The sequence below is a fragment of the Aythya ferina genome, assembly GCF_964211825.1.
Source record: "Aythya ferina genome assembly, chromosome: 9".
NCBI lineage: Eukaryota > Metazoa > Chordata > Aves > Anseriformes > Anatidae > Aythya > Aythya ferina.
The window spans coordinates 2,926,099-2,948,657 of NC_140305.1; the positions used below are offsets into that span (position 1 = coordinate 2,926,099).

Consider the following 22,559-nt stretch of genomic DNA (forward strand, 5'->3'; position numbering starts at 1 on the left):
AATATGTTAATGCAGTGTTGAAGCACCTGGGACGCCTGGGCTCTGGGTATGCAGATTAGTTTTGCAGGTCGTCTGAAACACTATGCAGTGCAGTTCTTGCATATACTAGGAGTTCAAAAAAATCTTCTGTTCTTTATGCTGAAAACCCACAAAAGGTTTAAGGTGTAATAGGTTATAAGACCTAGCTAGGGGATAATTTTGTTTACCAGATTTTAGCAGCACTCTGTAAATTGAGAAATCCATACTTTTTATAGAAGTGTTCTGGAGGGATTTTGGGAAGACTGGAGCTTGGGTTTTTATTAATAATATCCTGATCCAACATCTCTTATGCTTCCTGTTTCTAAAACAATTAAATTGTCTTTTAAAGGTCTCATTCAGAATGTTTTTTCTAATACAAATTTTGAAACAGTTATTTTTTTTCTGAAGAAGGCATGCTCATTTCTTATTTGGTTAAGAAATGTGTCTCATGTTTTTGCAGTGATGTCATTGTGCTGAATGCTGCTTCAGACATGAAAAACTTATGATGCTGGAAATGCTGGCTTGATGTGCTTTAATGTGTTGCTTCTGCTTTAACATCTGTTTTCAATAAGGATCTACTTTAAAAAGCCTCTTGTTTTTGGTACCAGCAAAAAGCACTTTTTCCTTATTCCAGGTACTTGGAAAAGGTGAAGAGTGGAGAGGTGGTGAGCTGGCTAACTCTATTGGTGGAGGGCAGAAAGTTCGACTGCTGAAAGAAGGCATAGAAAGCTATGCTGATCAAGAGGACTTGATTGTCATGTTTGTCGAATGGTGAGCAAACCTGGTGTGTTGCCTTTACATTTTAGTCTGGGTAGTCACTCAAAAGTATCTGATGTGGCATGCTGAAAGTTGCATGCTGCTTCTCCCTCTCTCTGTTTATTTGAGTTTGCTTCTATTTTTCTCCATTAATAAAAAATAGTAGATTGTGCTTGGAGCAGTCATTGATTTTTTTTTTGGTATTTTTAAAGGATTTACAGATGTAAGAGTTGCTCATAGTTCTGCTGCCTTGAGGCAGTGGAAAATGTTGTTGGAGCTGACAGGCTTTCAGGCAACCATGTATCCTTCCCCTGTTCCCCTGTTGTAATGCAGGATGTGGCTGTGAACTATGAGTGAGGGGTGGCAAAAGCAGCTCCAGAAATCAAGTGCTCAGCAGCAGAGCGTGATCTTGTTCCGTGAAGTATCAATGATGTGGAGGAAAACGGAAAATGGGCTCTTGAGGAAAGCACTTATGGAGACATCTCCTTCAATGCTAGAGAACTGAAACAGGAGACTCCGTGCCAGATAGGTCCCCGGTGCCTGTGCTGCCTGTGTGGTGGAAGCATGGATGGAGAGTGCTGCAGGGCTATGCCTGAACATCCTCACTAGAGGCCTGATAGGTTTCTTTCTGCCTCAGAAAACAGGGAGCACAAACGTGTTCAAAACCAGATTTTTTTTTTTCCATAGCTTCTCTGCCTTTTTTCCCCCATCCTGTTCTCTTGCTTCTGTGACAAGAGCATGATTTGAGGAGCTAAGAACTCAGCTCAGGCCATCACCAAGGTCTTCCATGCCAGAGTGGGCTCGTAGCACTGAAGGAATCCTACAGGAGGCTGCAGGACCAGGCCCTGAATGAGAGGCATGCAACCCTGAGCACAGCCAGCCAGCTCTTTGGGAGCAGCTGAGTGCAAGCCTAGAGCTCTGTGCATGGTTGGTGCTCTGTTACTGACTTGTTTTGGGGTGTCTGCTTCTGGATTTCTCTTCGGCACTTAACTTGCCTCTCCATTTGGTAGCTCAAGAATTTGAGGGACCCTTTTGCAATTCAGAAGCTGGTCAGGATCTGTTCAGCAAACCTCATCACAAGGAAAAAGTGGTCAGACAGTAGTATTTAATGAAAAGTTCACTTGTCGCTTAGCCGAAGTTAAAGCTGGAGTAGCCTATTAAACTGGCAGCAGTTTTAAAGATGCAATTCATTTTTTCTTTTTAAACTTAGCCTCTTGTGATAAGTAGGAGGTAGTTAGAAAGCTTATGTCTAAGTCATCTTAATCACTTTATGAACAAGCTTTATATGGGAAATGGTTTAAATATCTTAAATTATTTTTAAAAGTGACTTTAAAAATAGCATACAGTTTAGAGCTATACATTCATTTTCTTCAATTATTTTCTTTGACTTGATTAGCAGTTTTGCATTCAATACGTGAAAATCAAGTATCTTTCATAAAGTAAATATTACATGTTTATACTGTTCTACTGATCTTCTAAAACTTGACACCCATTTAAGTGTAATCTTGGTGATTTTGTTCTTTACGAGACTCAGATGAATCAAATGTTTCCAGAATGATTGCTATGTACTCTGACTTTTGAAATTTTTATCATGATGCCTCAATATTTTCTTGCTATATGGCAAAATATGCAAATTTATCAGTTTCTGTATAGCTGAAATTCTTCTCCAACATAATTTATTCTCTTTGGGGTGGGCTGTTAGATAGGGATGGATGAGAGTGTACAGAGGACTACGTGTGTTGAAGTACAGATGCCATAATCTTTCTTTCCATGAAAATTTGCAATTTCAGGCTTCCACATTCTTGAAGACAATAATCCCAAGCATATATTGACTTAAAGCTAGTGGAACAGCCTCCAAATAAGGGGGAAAGAGTTTTCTTTCTGATTCTAGCCTTATGTTTTAATTGTAATGAGTGTTTTCATTTTTAGGAATCCTGGTTTGTAATTTAAATATTGGGAAACAGCACTAAATTTGGAAATGTCAAATATAATGAACTCCCTTTCTTTTTCAAGTATTTTCATTATATTAATTCTCAGGCATCTGAAATATTAAACTGAGGGGTGGGAAGGAAACATCTGGTTTACTTACTGTAACTAAGCAAGTCCTTTCTAGTGAGCTGTTTATTTAAATGTAGCTTCTTGCCATCTTCTGAGCTTTTTTTTTTTACATGGCTTGCAAATCTGAAAATAGTTTGAACTTACTCAGTTCCTTAGTGAATGGTTTATGTCTAGGTGCAGATAGCAAAACACTCTGCCTGCAGATGGAATAATATTTAAATTAGGCTTGTTTTGGCACGAGCTAACTGCTGGTTTACTTTAGAGCATTTCAGATTGAACTGGCTAAAGGCCAGTATAACTGGACTGAAATGGTTGGTGCTGTGGCTGCTCACTCAGAACTCCCACAGCAATTGGCTTGGGTCATGGAAGATTTCTGAAATCTCAATCACTTTTTCAAACATTCCTTAGGAAGTGAAGGGTAACCATTTGGAGATGTGCAGAAAATGCTAGTCAGGTGTGGTTCTGGTGGAGATACTTTGCACACAGCAAGGTGGCTGTGGGGCCTAATAGTCCATGTAAGTAATATAAAATGTGAGACAGGAATTGCCAATGCACATGGTTATCAGCAAGCCCCCTCTTGCTTGTAGTTTGAGCTCTTACCTTGCAGCTCAAATAGTAACAAATCCTTACTGTTGTAAAAGCTGTAGGTGCAAAAGTCACATGTTCAGTTCTGGTTGTGGCTGCAAAACAGGAAGAAAGGATGAAGGATTCCAGCCCTGAACATCTGCCATCTGGGAGCTTCAGGAAATGGGGCTGGAGTTCTGGAAACTCTTTCCTCTCTGCGCCCCCCTCCCTCGCCTTCTAGTTAATCAGGATTTATGAAGAATAAATAAGAGTATGTGAGCTCTTCCAGCTTGCCAGGACAGCCTGCTTCTTCCTGGATATAACTCTCTCCTTTGGCCAATTCTGATCTGCTCAAAATTAAACCACAAGTCATGTGCACACTCCTCCTTCCCTAGAAAGAGTATCAGCTCTCCTGGGACCCATTTTGCAAAGATCTTAGTGGCCTAAACTTTGCCTTAGTGGCAAAGATCTTAGTGGGTCCTCCCTTATGGTAGGAATTAAGTGCTGGATACACTGAACATAATCTGATGTAGCAGATAAACAAGACAAGTGGTTGCTATATCAGTTTTAGCTTGGTTCTAGAAGTTCTCTTGTTGCCTGGAGAGAAAATGCTGTAAAGCAGCTGGTGAGGGATTGGCAGCAAGGGGCAGGAGGTGGAGGCACTGCCTGGGGAGGGAGTGTGGAATAAGCCTGCAGGTTACAGCTTTACTTGCCCTCCTTGCCAAACAGAAGGCCATGATCCTTGTGGGTCCCTTCCAACCTGGGACATTCTATGATTCTATGATCTTAAAATCATTGGAAAACATAAGTACGTGGTGGATTCATGCTCTTGCATAATATCCCTTAGTTTGTAAAGTTTACAATAATGGCTGATATAGTTTATCTGTTCTGAGCTGAACTCTGTGCTGTGCTTTGTATTATAAACTGTGCTGTATTAAGTAGCACATCCCCTTCCCAAGCAGACACTGTGGCTAGCCCAGCGTGTTGCACAGCTTTGGCTCTTTTCCAGAATGACACAACTTGGGAAGCAATGTTCTAGGGATATTTCGTGCCTGCCTGCAGTTCCTCTAACCTGATCAAAGAGGAGAAGCACAGCCTGCCACAAGCTATTAAGTTAAAGCCTCAGACAAATCTGTGTTATTGTCTGTCGTCTTCAAATTGTCTCCTGTTTCTTCCTTGATCTTTGTGCTCATTCTGGTTTTGATTGGGCTACACCAATTGAATGGGAAAGGGAGGGAAGTATTTTTCTATATATTTTGGGCTGAAATAGGCATTTTTGTAAAACTGGGGAAGCTCCAAAATGTACACTATACTTTTTTCATACATTCTTCTGCCAAAGTTACAAAAAAACAAAAGTTTGCAGAAAACCACTTGCTTTATATAGACTACATAATACACTTTCTCTCCAGGGCTCATGCTTTGCTCTGTGGTGGAGATCTGTTGCATTTGTAATCCAGCTGTTCAGTTTTCTTAGTCCAATTGTATAAAATCCCCTTTGAAGAAAGGGCTTTTAAAAATTCAGAACTGTAATAGCCAAGTACTAGAAGGCAGGAAGGGTTGGTCTCTTGGCACTATTGCTGAGTAATACATTGCAATGCAAAAAGTTTTTTGTTTACTGCTGGAGTGGGTACTACTGCCCTTCCTTTCAACCCAGCTCAAATACTTAGAACAAGATCTTGATCAAGGTCAGACCTGTACCTTTCTTCTGCTCTATTCCAGGATTGCTGACTTTTGGTGACTAAGATTGTGGAGTAAGAACATGCCCACATGTTGCTGCTGAGACAGTAACATTAAATCCAAATACTTTTTTTCTGCCAGAGATTAGTCTGCTATGATCAGGTTCCAATATTTGTCATTGAATGCTATGTGAAATGAATCTTGAAGCGGTTTGTGCATTCATGCTTTTATATGTACTATCAAGTACAAAGGAGAGTTATACTCTAATCATTTACACTCATTTTGATTTTTTTCAGTGGCATTAATCTAGATTTGATTCAACAACATGTAACTGCTAGGTTTGTGGTACTACATGACCTTTTGCTAAACCTGTGTGTATCTTTTATTTTGGTTTAGTGCTGATCTCTGGATACGGATAACTACTGTTTTTAGGCATGAATTCTCCACCAGTAGATCTCATTGAGAGTTAGGAGTCAAATCTGACTAATGCATAAAAGCAGGTGATGTTTTTTTATAAATAGATACTCTGAAGTTTAGAGTCTTCTGAAGTATTCAGTGCATCAAAACCATTAAAGCAGAAATCTGTATACTGTCAGGATGCAGCACAGTTGAAGTTTGTGGATAACTAGATTGTGTTGAGAAACAAGAGTACATGCTCAAAAAGACTTCCTAGAAGAGAGTCTGTGTCATTGTATTTTGGAACAAAATCATCTTGCATTTCCTGGGAAGTCACCTAAATCATTTTTCAGTCCTACTCTTTCATGTGTAAATATTTTGTTCTTTTAAACATAAGTTTTCTAAGGGGACAATATACTTAAACATTACTCAATACGTGAAATCTAAAAGCCAGTTTCAGGTAGACAAACTCTGAAGGAAGAACATCCAAAATGTAGAAGGCTCAGAAAAATGAGTGTAAATAGAAGAGGAAACTGTTAGATAAATAGTATTGAGGATTATTTTCTTAGAAGTGTATAGGATTTTTACATAATACTTGCTGAGTATCATCATGTAGTTATTTCCTGAGTCACTTTTCAGAATAAAATGGCTGTCTATATGATTTTAAAAAGTTAAATAATCCAATCCTTTTTATTTTAATGTTTCTGTGTTTAAAAAACACATGAATCTAATGGACATCTTTTCTGCATTTTCAGCTACAACGTTATCTTTGCAGGGGGGCCTGAAGAACTGCTAAGGAAATTTCAGGAGACAAATCATAAAGTGGTGTTTGCAGCAGATGGACTAATATGGCCAGATAAAAAGCTAGCTGACAAGTATCCTGTTGTCAGGAGTGGAAAACAATTCCTGAACTCTGGAGGCAAGTGTGATTTTTTTTTTTGAACACATTGAACTCTTGAACTTGATGTTGATTCTCTTTGGCTGTCTGTTCTATGTATTTTTTTTGTGTAGTTGTTCCTGAACTCCCCAAGAACAACTTGGAGATTGGATTTGCTGTTTACCACTTCCTGCCCCTTGAATGTCTGCTCATCTGTGCTCAGGAAAAGATTTCCTTCAAACTTTTAGGGTGTTTTTGGCAATACTGTTGTGAAAAGCACATAAATCAAGTACAGTCTAGGGTGTAACTCTGCCTTGCAGTGAAATGCTATGCAGGGATCACCCAGTTGCAACCAACTGGATCTACTTCAGAAACAATTTAGGGGTACAAGCCAAAGTAGTACATGCTATCTGCAGGGGCATGTCATGAGCTGTATCACAGAACTCCCTGCTCTTGTTCTGAAGGATCTCCATACCCTGGTGATGGTGCTGCCTGATGGTGCAGCACAGCTTGAGCCATTCATTCAAAGAGAAGTGTGGGTTACTCCCAGTTTATCTCAATGCAGTTTTAATTTTGCAGTCACTTTTTTTTAAATGCCAGCTTTTTTAATTTTGCAGCTGATTAGCAGATGCATACATTGATGCTGACATTTACCTGCTACAGAGCATAGTAAATCACTCTGGATATGTGGTGCTGGGCACTGTGCAGATCTGGTTGTCCCCACATCTTTCTCCCTTTACCTCACCTATCATCTGTATCTTTCTGTTTTCACTTAAATGTAATGCATTTCATGTTTGAATTGTATTCCACTTGTACTTCTGTCAGGATTAGATTCAGGCTTCTCTGCCAGAAGGAAGTGATAAAAACAAAGCTTTTTTCCTACAGATGGGCTTCTTTCTTGGGAGCAGTAGTAGCCCAGTCTTATGCTGTGGAGTTCACAGGACCATCTAAGGCACATCTCTATTTCCTATTTTTCCCCTTAAAATAGTGTTAGTATAAAAATAACCCTTAATTATGAACTCACAAACATAAAACAAAACTAATGCATGTTGCTGAGCCAAGTTGTGTAAACTTCTTTTCCTTTGGTGGCACCAGAAGTCTGAATGAAGTCTCTGCTGGATAACATTGGCAGAGTAGTGCTTTTTATGAAAATAATTTGTGTGATATTGCAGGATTTATTGGTTATGCTCCATATATAAATCGTATTGTGCAGCAATGGAATCTGCAGGATAATGATGACGACCAGTTGTTTTACACCAAAATCTATGTTGACCCATTGACACGGGTAAGTAGTGATTGGCTTTCTCACTTTGTTTGAAATAGCATGCTGCTCCTCACAAAACATCAGGAGATAAAAATCAAAGGAGCACTGTCTCCTTTTTTCTGAATGCCATGTTGCCAGTCTTGTTTGTTCACTGGAGGCTCCTACTGTCAGAGTGATGAACAGGCTTCTGAAGGGTCATGACTTGAAATATCTCAGGCTGCCAGCAGATCCAGGCGGGCTGTACTTTGTTGTTAGAGCTAATAGTTCTGAGGTATGTGATCAGGAACATTCATCTGAATGAAGGTACCATGTACTCTGCAGTTTGACAGGTGGAGAATGTGGCATTTTTCCAGAGTGTTACTAAACTACTTGCTGATTTAGTGTTGTTTGAATTTTGGCTTGCTGCCATTTCAGGTTCTGCCTGCAACTGCCTCTGGCTCCTCAGCTTTTTATGCAGATACGTTCTATAAGACTGCATTAGAAATTGTGGGGTGATACCCCTTTGAGCCATAGCTTAGCAAAGGTCTTTGCCAAGTGGCATAGCATTACAGTATGGCAGGTTAGAAACATGGCCCTGATACTGGAAAAAGAGTTAAGTCTCTTTAATGATGTTTGATGCAAAAGGACTTTTACAAGCTGATATTGCAGTATTTTGAGAATGTCTTAAGCACACAATTGCTCAAAATCAGATGTCAAGTCTTCGAAATACATGTGTTAAGTTCTATAAAGTTGTTCCTGCAGTGTAGAGCACGTGTACGTGCAGGTACAGAAGTGTTTGAACTGTCTTTATGCAAGTTAAGTCAGATGCTAGACGTACAATTGAAAAGACGGAGTAGAGACACTAGAGCTGACTCTGCACTGAAGTCAGAAGTAATAACAATTAGTTGTCTGAACAGAGTATTGTAGACAAAGTGTGTTCCTCTGCACAGAGCACCACTACACTGTGCTTCAAAACACCTCTGTAGTTCTGGCTTGGGATGCAATGCCCTGCATTAGCACTGATTCTCTGTATGATTATGTCCAGAGCATTAGAATATATAAGGAAATCTTGGACGATTCAAAGCGGTCATATCTAAATAAGTGCCTTAAAATCTATTTTAAAGGCTATGTATTTTTATCAACATCTTGAAACTTTAGAACAAGGTACACTAAATAGGAATGCAGGTAGATATAATAACTTGTTACTAGGAGTGTGTTTTAAAGTCAATGGTATTTTCTGTTCTGATATGATACTTATGTTTGATTCTTCTATTTTTTTAAACTGAAATGCAATGATTTTGATAAGAAGTGCCAGTAAGTTTTGTTGCTTGTCCAAGAATTGTAAATATCCTTTAAGATAAGATGCAGATTTTCTTTGGCTTATATTGCCGAATTGTAGGTTCTTTGGAGAGTTATCTTTATTGTTCAAGTCTAGATAAAGCTTTTGTGTATATAAAACTTATTGCTATAGAACTGCAAAACTTAACAGTAGAAAATCAAGAATTAAATCTGAGAGCTAAGTATGCAAAGTAGTTTAACACAATTACTTGCTGTCACTGTAATGTGCCTGTAGTGTGACAGTAAAAGTGTTGACTTCTAGAATACCTCAGCATCTTTGCTACTTTTATTTCAGGAACACATAAACATTACTTTGGACCACAAATGTACCATTTTCCAGACTCTAAATGGGGCTATTGGTAAGTGTATGATATGCATATTGTATTTCATTAAATGTGTTATTAACACTTTCTTTGCTTTACCATGAACATAGTTCCTTTGCTTCTTTGTTTCAAATAAATATTTGTATGGGTAAACCAGATTACCGTATTAATCACAGGTCTTCAGGTCTTCTATTAATTGATTGCTTCAACTGACAAAATAATGACTTAAGATAGGAAAATTTTAAATAAATGAAATTAACAATAAATATAAAGTTAGGGAAACTTTCCATCAGCCTTTCACAAACTTAATTACAACAGTAAGGATGGTAATTAAAATTGCATTCTCGATGTTATATCATTCCACATTCATTTCAATATATGCAATTTCCTTTCTTTAACTGTCTTGAATTAAAATTGAAAACTACATTTGTACAAACTTCCTTCCTTATGTTTATCCTCCAATTATAGAACAGCTTTATATTCAGATCATATCTAAAATAACCATGCAGTTTCTTTATAAATAGCTCTTGGACAAAATTAGTTTTTTAATCAGGCTTTATTCAAATTTTGAAAGCTGCTGATGGCAAACTGAAGCTTAATGTAGCCTCATTTGGTGTAAAGAACTTAGAGTTGAAGATCTGGTTAAAAACTGAAAAACTTTCAGATTAACTTCCAGATAAGTAACATTAAAAATGATAGCTACAGTAGGACATACTGTATCGGCAAGAACTTAAAGAAATCTGAAGTTTTAGATTTTTATAAACTTTTTACAGTATGTTCCTTATTAATTTGCAGATGAAGTTCTTCTGAAATTTGAAGAAGGAAAAGTAAGAGCAAGGAATTCTGCATATGAGACATTACCGGTCACTGTTCTTGGAAATGGTCCAACTAAAGTGAGTGACAGTTGGGTTTTGGTTTTGTGCAAAGACAGCAATTTTGTTTCAGGCAAAAACAATAGAAGAATCTGAAGCAGTTGTAGCACACCACTACTGCTCACTTCCAATTAATGTTAATAAAATTTGCGGGGATAAACCATTCTACCAGCAGTCTCTGTCATGTCATTCTGTTGTCACTAACTTGACATCACTGCTGGAACAGCTCACTTTGCTCCCAAATTCATTGAGCATGAGATATTAGAAGCAAATAAGCTGATGCTAGTTTTCTCGCTATCACAAAATAATTCTTGAAGATAGTGAGGAATTTTTATCTGTTTATTAAATGGTAATCAGAAAGTTTTGAAGGGAAGAAAAGTCTAAGCAAGAGCTGCAGACTGGGGTACAAAACAGCAATTGTCTGATCCTACCACAGACCTGCTTACGTGAGCGTGTGTATACACACACTAAAAATATACTGCATATAGGTGCATACATACGGTTCACATTTGTTGCATCTTCAGTGACACTGATTACTATCTTCAATGTAACCATGACTCATTAGTTCTGGGACCATGTTTCTGCCATATGAAATATCTGATTTGACGTTCTCCCCACTTACAGGGATTTGGTGGTCCAAAGGACCAGGCATAATTCTTTTGGGAGAAATGGCCACATCTTGGTTGTATAGCAGCTGCATTTTTTGAAGCATGTGGCTATTATCTCTAATAGCCTAAAGAGCCTATTAGAAGGGTTGGGCACCACAACTTTCTAAGTTCTTCTGAATGCACATTCCTTAATGTAGCTCATTACTTTCAGAAAAATACTTCTAAAGAGAATGAAAGGTTCTTGAAACTCATTCATATCCCAACAAATGTTTTTTTTTGTGTCCATGGTATTTCATATAATGAACTAGTGAATTTACTAATGTCATTATCTGTTTGGCTTATAATTTATTACTCAGTAGTGATGAAATATATTACCTGATATGGCTTCATATGTAGCTGTATGCTTATAGCTATATTGCTTCAGCTATTTTGCCTCAATTAGAGGCAGTTTGGTTCATCATTGGCTTTGTGGGGGTTTTCATGTTACCAGTGAAAAGAAAGATGCTGTATTTTTCAGTGGGGCAAACAGTTTAGGCCAAAACTCCTTACACTAATCCACAAACTATGCTACATTAAACAAAACTCAATCTCTGCATGTAACTGTCATTTTTAAAACAAAATAAAATCTTACTAAATACCACTTTATCAGTCTGTGATTAGGTTCTTCTGTTTTAAGCACAGAATAGTATTAAAAAGACTAATAAAATGGGATTGGAAAAAGTTTTCAGTAGTTAGTAAATAAACTAGCACTAAACTAATTCCCAGAATCAACTCCAAAAAGTTTTGTATTTATAAGAACTTTCTTGTAAGTAATCTGATTTGCAGATTAACAAATTGCACTAGTCAGAGATGTTTCTTTTAAATAGAGACCAAATTATGTGACTTATAGCATTTTTTTGCCCAATTTTTTTAGACCTTATTGTATATCTCTGAAACAATTCTATTTATAATCTGTCAATGGCTTTCAATGTACACAAACCTTCTGAAGTGTGATAAAATGCAGGCTGAATATTTGTCTGGACTGTGTGCAAAATGATAATCTATCCTTCCAGTTTTGATAAAAGCAGTAGACAAGCAGCCTTTCCTCAGGCATACTGGCTGTAGTATGAGATCCATTGCAAATAGTAGTAGAGAAGTGTGAAGCTCTGCCCAAATTTTTGAATCCAGGAGGACAGGGCAGCCCAGGTAGTCCATGAACAGAAAAAGTACAGTTTGTTCTATGCCAATTTGAAATGTGTTAAGAAGGTAGATGCTGCTTTAAAACATTCCATTGGCTGGCTTCTGAATCTTGGTATAGTCTGCCAACATATATCAGGAAATACACCTACATTTTCATGTGCTTTTCATATAGCCAGTCTGTGTGTTTTGTGTTAAGGGTTGATTCCGATATTTGGGAAAAGAACTAGCTATAATAATCTTCTTAGTTTGAAATCATGCACAGCAGCTTTTGAGAGTTAGATGATCTATAGCATGTTTCTTGTACATCATACAAGCACTCTTGAAACAATTTGTTTAATTGAAACCATAAATTTAGGTATTAGGAGAATATCATTTCTGGTTTATAAATAAAAAAGAAAACTCTTACCAGGTATTTTTCGATATTGGTTTGATTTTTAGATTAAAAAAACAGCCTATTGCCATTAGGTATGTGGGATTAAATGATTAAGCCTGAATTCTGTAAAAGGTACAGAATTAATGCATGTAACACTGATTACATGCACATCTCAGTAACCTGAATTGGTCATTTGTTTACCAGATTCACTTGAATTACTTGGGAAACTATATCCCCAATGCTTGGACACGGGAAACTGGATGCAGTATTTGTGACTTAGATTTACTAGATCTATCAACAGTAAAGGTAAGAATACTTTCACTGGAGCAACGCTATTTTGAAAGGTATATAGTCATTTCTAAAGCAAAATGTCTTCAGTATGCAGCATTACATTTTGTAGATACCTGGGGATATTTTGTCTGATATATGAAACTAGAAGGAAGGAATTTTAGTTTACTGGAAATATCAATACTTCTAGAAATATTTTCATGCATGCATTTTAATATAGATTTCCCAAATATTACTGAATCTAGTCCCTTCCCCCAAAAGCTTTCCAGATCCTTACTTCTGTTCATTGGGGATGAATGAATCATTTCTGAATCGCGCAAGATGCAAGTGAATAACTTGAATTTTTGGGAGGTATGGAAACTCCTTAGATCTTTCAGACTTTAAATACCTTCACAAAAACAACAGCAAAACACTAGAATATGCGTCAGTTTAATAATTTGTTACAGATAGTAATTAACAGTTAGCTGCTACATGCTTGCAGTTGCTGTTTTCTGAGAGAGATAGGGAAATAATCAGTTTCTTTGCCTTATGAAGGATGATACAGATATCTGTTTTCATTTTCATCAGATTTATTCCACATATATTGATATACAGATATTAGTGAAGTCTCAGAAATTCTCATAGGACAAACCTACCTAAATACATATGTGCATGTATCTGATATTTGGGAACTTGTTTTAACTCTTTGGCTCCATGTATGACACCTCTAATGTCTTTGCACAGTTTTCAGTTTGTATTAAGTAAACTTTAGGTAAACATTAGGATCTACAGTGTGGAAATATAAGGCTTGTACTTGAAAGAAAGTTCAGATTATTCTTAAAGCGGTTTCATTTTTTTGTCTGCAGTGAAGATGAGAATGAGAACAGTGTTTAGAGTGTTGTGAAGATTGAGGATATCATGAAAGAAGTGGTGGCTGGTTTGGCCCTGAAAGTACAAAGTGAAAATTTCTGGGCAATAAGAAGCTTATGAAATAGAATATGAATTCAAAAATTATTGCTGAAATTGTAATCACTTTCAGGTTCTTTTCACATATATATAATTTTGATTTGAAAATACAGTATTCTACTGATGTTCTGTTCAAATTGTTTGCACTTTCAGCTCTAACTTAAAGTTTTTCTCAGGAAGAGAGATTATCTCAGTTTTATCTGACAGTGCTGGCAGTTCAAACATGGCTGGGAAGTTTACCTTAAAGCCAGTAATGGGGAGTAACTTGCAATGATTTACTGGATAGCTTTGTATAGTTCAAGTACATCTACTTGGAATGTGTCTTCCTTACTGTAACTCATTCTTTGGATACTATACCTCACTTGCTCTGCCAGCAGAAATAGCAAGACTTTTCCCTGGTTTTTGTGGAAGTGTTTACTTCTGGCTTTTCTGACTACAAGCAATATTTCATTTTCAGAACTCCCTTTCTGTTCTGGCCTGGCTGGTTGCTACTTAACAAGAAATCTCAGAAAAGAGCAATAGCAGCTCTGGTTTTGTTTGACTTTCTGCATTGATGCACTCATCTCCTGAGAACTTTCTTGGTTCTCTTCATAAGGAAGTACAGGATCAGATTTGTTGATATGTGATGGACTTTGAGTTTCTTCAGATGAATTCTGGCATGGGTTCTTGACTTGATGAGCTTAGCTGTTGTTGTTCCATTTTGGGTTGGGCCTTACCTACAGACTTTGACTGAAGTAGTACAAAACAGATGCACTCTGATATAAAACAAGTAGCTGAAACAATACTGGTTTCCATTATGGCCACAAGGATATTCTTCCCTCTGTGAAGGTTGGGGTAATGTATGCAAGGCAGAGGTGGGTGGAAGCATTGTGGTGGGCTCTGCAGGTCAGTCTGCACTAGATGAGCAGAAGAGCCTAAGATGTACCTGGAGGCAGTTGGAGTAGGTGCCTTACTTAGTGGGATATAATTTTAGTAACCTAAATTAAATTGAGTAACAAACTTAATGGCCCTAGAGCTACTTCTTAAATCCTGACACTTGTTATTGATGTGGAGGCTTCCTGGTGTGAGCAGCAAGGATAATGTTGTTGCCACCTCTTGCTTCATTGGCACCTTCTGTCAAAAGGGCTCCTGGACTCTGTCTTCTGACTGTGCAGAACACTGTCCTGCGTTTCTTCCAAAAATCATCACAAGCTCACCTACTGCTAGTGGAAGAAGCGTACTTTAAAAGGTGAACATATGACCTCTATGAAAATGAGAATCTGTCAGAAAATATAGCATCCACCAGTATAGACTGGGTGCTTACTGAGGCTTGTGTGTTTTGCTGGAGCATAACTGGGAAGAACCAAAACTTCAGACTTGATTTGCTGAAAGCTCTGGGTATTAAAATTGTTCATTCTGACCTCAATGTGTAATCTGAATCTTGTAAGCATGGTGACCCAGGGTCTAGATCAATGAACTCTGCTTTGAGGAGATAAAATGGGAAAACACTTTGCAGGGATCTATGGTCTTTTATACATTAGATATATATGTGTAGACATTGGAGCCAAGTAGTTCATGCTTCAGTGTGTTGCAGGAGTATTAGTGACTCCTGCTTGTCCCTATAACCTCTGCATATCCAGCCTGAACCTTCTTCCTTCTCTTAAAAAAAAAAAAAAGAGGGCAATGGTTTAGAATTAGAAAAATACAGAAGAAATTATTGTAGCAGTTCTATTATTGGTAACACATGTGTTTGTTCAGCTCAGTAAGTCTTATGGCAAGGCTGCTCCCCTCATTGCTTGCGATCACTGGTATTGATTACTCTGACCCAGGTTACAGTGGGGTGGTTTCCAGTAAATATTCCAGTCACTTCTTTTGGGCCATGTCAGAGTCCATGTCTTCATCAGCTGTTCGAAAGTTATTAGGTTGCCTGCATGAGTGCATATTGGATGAGTGTGTTGGGTTTGCAAATGAAGTTGTAAATAGGAAGCAGTCAGGATAAGAGCTGGTGCTTTAATGTTTCCTAGCTGGTGCACTTGCTAGTGTGTTCTGGATTTCCAATGTAGACAGTGACACTGAAACCTTAACATGTGCCGATTGTTTACCCAGACACTTCTAAAGTGGGTGTAGACTTGCTCAAGGAAAACTAACTGGCAGTCTTTTATATGCATATAAGCTTTCTCTCTGAGCCTCTGGTAGTTGTTTAGGTGTTAATATTGACTGTCTACTTTAGAGGTGCAAAAAAGCTTTAAATCAGTGCCTTTCTGCACGATTAAAGACCTTTCAAGGTTAAATTTCTGTTTCAAATAATGTAATAGAATTTTAAGACTGTAGTTTTGCTTTAGTGTTCATGATCTCTATACTGAACACATACAAACTAGGAGTTTAAAAGATATGAACATATGAGATGGTGGAGAAAACTTCAGTATCCTTTGTAAGGGGAGTTGTTCTGGATAGTTTATCACAGGTCTTGACAAAATCATCAGGGAAGTAACACAACTCATTTATGATGGCAGGGGGATGGTGGGTATAGTGCATGAAAAAGTGTGTGCAAGTGTTTTGCAGTCTTCGGATGAAGATACAGATAACTAAAATATCGTTGTGGTATTTATTCTTTAACTAGTACTTTAAAAAATAGTTCCATGTTTTCTCGTAAGTTTAATATATATGTTAGCTCTAAAAAAAACATGCTTTACAGTTCTAGGTGTATTTCATTACATACTTATTGCTGTTTTAATATTTTTATAAGTAAATATTTTACAAGTCTTTTTACACTTACTACTTCCATTTTCTATTGTTGGAATTCAAAGTTTTGAAGCAATTTTAAATTCATCATCTTTGTTTTGTCAAATAATGAACATAAACATGGGCAATCGCACCTAGAGTTGGTTTGTTTTTATTGTTGGGAAGATGTGTGGCCTAACTTACTCCAGCATGATGTTAGTTGCTTTTTAATAAAAATAACCTTAGAAAGAAGGCAAGTCTTATTGGTTGTGTCAAAATATAATTTTTTTTAGGAGCATCCAAGAGTAAAAATTGGTGTTTTCATTGAACAACCCACTCCTTTCCTACCTAAATTTTTAGACAGACTGTTGACACTGGACTACCCAAAGGAGGCCCTCAGTATCTTCATTCATAATAATGTAAGTATGTTACTATTCTGCAAAATGCCATTTTTAGATGTTGTGGTATGAATTAAAAGCTTGTGCTCACAATAAGGAAGTTTGGAATATCACTGAGTGTGGCTTCATCCCCAGCCACCTTGGTAACACTGAATGCTTCCTTCCTGCTGGGTGATCTCTCCCTGGGGATGGCAGAGTAGGGATGGTCATGGGCAGGGGCTGGGGCACCAAAGAGCCATTCTCTGCTGACTGGGCACAGGCTCCTTCTCTCTGAAGCCCTTCTGGAGTGCTTTAAAAACTCCTCTGTGCCTATGAGACTGTAGGATGGGGGTTAAAGTACTATGATAAAATACTGCATAAACAGTTTGAGTTGTGTTGTTGGTCTAGATGTACAGCTTTGATTTATATAGCTGATGTGTTGGGTTCTCTTGCCAAAACTTTGGACAAAAGAGCTTGATTTTTAATGATAGCTATATTGGAATATCTTCAAATACTGTTTTCCATCTGTTTGTTTAGGATAGAATACAATTTGTTCTTGGAAACTGTTTATGATTCCACAGCAATTTGTACTTTTCATTACAAAAATGTTAACATGATTACAGGAGGTTTACCATGAAAAGCACATCAAGAAATTCTGGGAAAAAGCCAAGAACATTATCAGAAATATAAAAATTGTTGGACCTGAAGAAAATCTGAGTCAAGCAGAAGCCCGGAACATGGGAATGTAACTTCTAATTTATAAATTCTTTATAGTTATGAGCACACTAACATTTTTCATCTTTCATGTATGTTACTTTATATCTTAAATACTAACAATTTTACATCTTAAAGTGTAGAAATGAGCTTTTGTGGTAGAACAAACCCTAGATATCAAATATGAACTGAGTATTTTATGGTGTCTGATTAATATAAAAGCTGTTGGTCATTTGTGGAAAACATCTTTCTGGTTTGGACTGTTCCACCTCAGTAGTCCTTCATCTTTTGATGAAGGCACAGGCAATAGTAGACTGAAGAAATAACAGATGTCAGTTTATTTTTACATTATACTCAGCACAAACTATATATTTAAATATCTGTCACCAGCTTGAACTCTTAAGGCTTAAATACTTAAAGCTTTCAATTTTTCATTCTCAAATGAAAGAAGTGATGCAATACAATGAACTTCAATAATTTTTTTGTGCAGAAAAGTACATGTAGCAGTAACTATGTAGTAGTTGCAAATGAAGTAGAAATTCTAAGTACCACATTTTCAAAATATGTATGTTTTTATCCAAAACACTTTCAAGCTGAGTTGTCAGTGATTCTACAGAACAGAGTTACACCTTGCACTTGATATGCATTTAATTTCAGATTTGGACTAAGCCAACAAAACAAACAAAACACAACAAAAAGTAAAAATATGGTTAGAGCTGGACCTGGGTATACAGGTGACAATTATATTTCTTCCTATGGATCAAAAAGATGGAGATCTTCTAGAAGTGCTCTAGTACAAGTTTCTGCTTTCAGAAAAAGAAAACTTCCAGCTGACTTTGTCTTATGTCTTCCTACCTCCTGCTAGGGAGTCTGACTTTAGGTTTACACCTGGCACTTGTGGCGCCTGAATCTGACCCTGGGACATGTCCTGTATCAGACCTGTGGGCCACTGGGTTATAATGGTTGCAGCACTGGCCACTGCTGGAGTTGCTCGTGATTCTCCCTGCAGGTCCATTCATCAGGTTATAGTGTCTTACAGACCAGGATCCCAATGAGACCTTGCTGTGGTACTTAGGCAGGCTTTATTCTCATATAATTCTTGCATTCATCTTTCCTCCCAGTCTTCAGTGAATGAAAAGAGCAGAGATAAATTTGAGGCCTCTTTCTGTTATATTCAGATGTGAAGAGCACTGCATAGGCTGTTCACAGTATCGGCTGAAACAATGAAAGGACTAGTCTTAGATGCTATTGGAAATTCATTTGAATGGGGTTTTGTTGTCCTGAAGCCACGGAGAAATTGATATTTGGCTGAGCTCCTAGTCTCTCCCATAGCCTTTCTAGGAAACATTACAAATGTCCATGGCTGTAGAAGCAGCCATTCATGTGTTTATAAAGCATGAGCATTATTAGTAGGATCTTTCATTTGAATAATGTAGATATAATTTGATGGCTCCTTTCATTTTGGCTGGGATAGGTCAGAATTTCACAGAATTTCTAGGTTGGAAGAGACCTCAAGGTCATCGAGTCCAACCTCCAACCTAACGCTAACAGCCCTCCACTAAACCATATCCCTAAGCTTTACATCTAAGCGTCTTTTGAAGACTTCCAGGGATGGTGACTCCACCACTTCCCTGGGCAGCCTGTTCCAGTGCCTCACAACCCTTTCAGTGAAGAAGTTCTTCCTAACACCTAACCTAAAACTCCCCTGGCTCAACTTAAACCCATTCCCCCTTGTCCTGTCACCAGGCACGTGGGAGAACAGGCCAACCCCCACCTTGCTACAGCCTCCCTTGAGGTACCTAAAAAGAGCGATAAGGTCACCCCTGAGCCTCCTCTTCTCCAGGCTGAACAAGCCCAGCTCCCTCAGCTGCTCCTCGTAGGACTTGTTCTCCAGGCCCCTCACCAGCTTCGTCGCCCTATTTCAGGTCAATATCAGGTCATCTGCTTCTTCCATTGCATTCCTGGTTTGCTTGGCTAGCCTTCTTATCAATTTATCTAAAATAACTACACTTTAATTTTCCTCAAATCTAAAATGGAAGTATGGGATTTCTATGGGAAGGGCAGTTGCTTTTTAAAAAAAAATCAATTCATTGGCTTTCAACCCTCCAGCTAGCTTCCAATATAACCTCATTTGTATCTTAATAGTATTGTGGTGGGAATAACTTGATAAGAGATTCTTCAAATTTTAAGGGTTTGATTTACAGACACTAATGTATCTCCTGTATCTATCCACAACTGATATTTTTGTTCCATCTCTTTTTTTCCCAATTTAGCCGTTTTAACTTTTCTCTATTAATATATAGCAGATTTAAAATGAGTTTGGCCTCCTTATTTGCACATTTCCCACAAAAACTGTTTTACTCCTTCAGATAAATAGTCTTCAGTTCATATTTGGTGCCTAGAGTTAAAAATAAAAGAAAACTTCAATTGAACACACAGGAGAATACTTTTGAGTATGTATTTCACTTGGTCAACCTTCTTACTTAATTTTTCCACTGTTTGGCTCAGTAAAAACTGGTGATAAATCATGAGATTCTCAGTGAATGAGACTTATGTCAATATAAATGTGAGAAAATAACTTTTTAATTTCTTCCATAACCATGTAGCAAACTTCTACCTACTTTTCTCATTCACATAATAAACTATAAAAAGGCATTTACTTTCTTGCTGCCTACTGATATGGAAAAGCCCTCTCCTGAGCTTGGGGTAGTTGGATGGGTGTTGGAAAAGACACAAAATTGTGTAGTCAGCAAGGACTTGTTTGGACAATTCAGCAACATTGGCAGCAACATGAGTGTACAGCTTTCCTTATGCTACAACAGGCAGAAATGGGGAGATAAGGTAAAGTAAAATAAAAAGAAGAAAATGTTAGCTGCACATCTTCTGAGTAGTTTCTCTCTCCATGTATATCCTTTCAAAGTGCATCTTTCTTACCCTTTAAGCTATGTTTACAAGTTCTAACAGTGTTTTTTCCTTCTCTAAAGAAAATTTTCACTTGGGTTCATTGTTGTGGTTTTGCCTTATTTGGAGTTAAGATTCCAACCATCTTTAAAGAATTCATGACAAAATGGAAAATAACAGTATGAGATACTTTCAAGCAATAATAGGAAGTAGAGAGAGATGAATTTCTCATTTGTTTCTCTGAATTTTTATTTGTAAAAAGCTTACTTTCTCTAAACTTTCCTCCCAGTACTTACATTGGGATTCTTTATTTTTTGATTTTTTTTGTGTGAAAATGATTAACAATAGAACTAATTTTTTTCTGAACTCCTTGAAAATGTGATTTACCTCTGCTTTTAGTCGGAATATGAATTTTAATGTAATTTTATACTGAAAGGTTTCAAAAGTCTTTGGAAAGACTGAAATTAGTTGGGCTGTTCAATGACCTCACTGTTAGATTTTGAGCTGTGTTTTCTTGTGTGCTTCTTGAAAGTCAGGATATTATATCAAGGTTTCAGGGCTCCCATTTAGTGTTGGTAAGTGATGGATTGGACACAGGTGAACTTCTTTTAGCCCTGCCCATAAGGCTGATATTTTGGCTGTGATTAAAGGAAGAACGGAGATAAAATGTGTGTGTCTTGGATGTCAAGTGTCAGACTTGGATTTTCCACAGCTGCTGCTTCTGAATGCTTTAGCGATTTTGGGTTTCAGGCTCAGCATTTTGAACTTTCAGCCTTGCAAAGGAAAAAAAACCTCCTGCCAATATTTGCTTATTAGTTTCCAGTTGCAGTAACTGTGGTGATGTTACCCAAGTCTGAGTTGCAAAGCCAAATGTTAGTGCTCTATCTATTCTGGGGCTACATTTATTCGTCTTCAGTAAAGGGTGATAGGAGCTTCTTCGGGAAAAGCAATGGCTATGGCTGAGATACTGAAAGTTGCTAAATGGCAGCAACGATGCCAAGTCTGTCAATGAGCATTGCAGGCCCTTTTCCTTACAGGGGTCCATTGAATGGCCTGAGTACTCTTTGGCTCACAGTCCACATTTGGAATCATGCTTCCTTACTGTGAGAAATATGAAAATGATGAAATGCTAACTCAAACTATATCTAAACAAAATGTAAATGACTCAGTGCTAATGCAATTGAGTAGATAGTATGTTCCCATATTAACAAGTAACCCATTAGAAGATCCTCAGGGGAAAGCTTCATGAGCAGAAAAGCCATGACCCTGATCCTTCTTGAATGAGGTTAGTTGCTAGATGGGCTCATGGTTTGTCAGTAAAGTCGTAGTTCTGAGTGCAAAATACTGTAAACTAATCTGCTGAGTTTTAGTTTGTACTTCCAATAAAGTATCTTGGTGTTCTACTAAAAGTGCTACATGTACAAAATAGCTACACTGAAATAACTAAGTTTTGTACAAAAAACAAGCTTTCTTTTCAACATTTGGTCTTTGTTTATAAGCAAAGTGTAAAGAAAGTATGTTAAAGGTTTTAGCCATTTAAGTACACTAAAGTTTAGGCCAATTAAGAAGCATATTACTATACATAAGAGTATTGCTAGAAAGCACTTTCCACTTGTTCCTTGCTGTGGCCTGATAGCACATACTAAATAGTTCCAAATGTAATCTGGCATTTCTGTATCTGTGAAGGTTAGCATACATCGTAAGAATGTAATACTTTAAAGCAACACAATATCCAAGATTATTTAAATCCCTTCAGGGGAGCTACTTGCCAAGATTGAAATCCTAAAGAAAAGATGCATGAATTTGCTATGAATAAGCTTGTTGTATTCATTTTGACAAATCTTTACAGTTTTCTGTATACCTGAAATTGGAAGCGTTTTAATGGAGGCTTTTGTTAGTGACCATAAAATGCAAAGGCAAAACTTTTATTTTACATTTGATTAGTACCTAGAAATGCAAGGATAATCATCACTTAATACATTTGCCATTTGGTGATCCAGTCTTCAGTGTTGTATAGAAGGAAATAAGAGGAAAAAAGTCACAGTAGCAGCATTCATTTTTGGCCTCTTAGTCTGTGTATATGTACATATAAATATATATCATAGATATAAAGATAAAATGTACTTAATATTCTTGTTTATAAAGGTTGAAGTTAGAGCTTTCTTAATATTAGTGACTGAAACTCTTAATTTAGTATTTTGCTTTGGATTAATATGTGAATGATGAACAGAAAGATTTGTCAACATAACACATTGAACCAGATTTAATGGAATTCTGGCTCTTTAAGAAAGGGTAAATGGTAAGGGACCGTAAATTCTGAAATAATATGAAGTTTTCCAGCTGTGTTTGGCT

The 22,559-nt window shown here is 37.3% G+C and overlaps 1 protein-coding gene and 2 long non-coding RNA genes across 5 annotated transcripts in view; 2 read left to right on the top strand and 1 right to left on the bottom strand.

Annotated features, from left to right (window-relative positions):
• Window positions 1-22,559, bottom strand: part of LOC311441775 — a 333,528-nt gene that overhangs the window by 43,439 nt on the left and 267,530 nt on the right. The gene's annotated exons all lie outside the window — the stretch shown is intronic.
• PLOD2 (procollagen-lysine,2-oxoglutarate 5-dioxygenase 2) overlaps window positions 1-22,559 on the top strand; it is a 49,249-nt gene that overhangs the window by 14,140 nt on the left and 12,550 nt on the right. For all 3 annotated transcript variants that reach the window (XM_084528719.1, XM_084528717.1, XM_084528718.1), the window contains exons 3-10: window positions 653-789; window positions 6,225-6,388; window positions 7,519-7,631; window positions 9,223-9,286; window positions 10,046-10,143; window positions 12,487-12,588; window positions 16,509-16,634; window positions 17,216-17,337. In XM_084528719.1, coding sequence (XP_084384845.1) covers window positions 653-789; window positions 6,225-6,388; window positions 7,519-7,631; window positions 9,223-9,286; window positions 10,046-10,143; window positions 12,487-12,588; window positions 16,509-16,634; window positions 17,216-17,337 — 926 coding nt within the window. The remainder of the gene's footprint in view (window positions 1-652; window positions 790-6,224; window positions 6,389-7,518; window positions 7,632-9,222; window positions 9,287-10,045; window positions 10,144-12,486; window positions 12,589-16,508; window positions 16,635-17,215; window positions 17,338-22,559) is intronic.
• Window positions 17,344-20,874, top strand: LOC311441077. The gene is made up of 2 exons (XR_014695783.1): window positions 17,344-18,780; window positions 19,232-20,874. It is a non-coding gene; the product is annotated as an uncharacterized lncRNA (long non-coding RNA).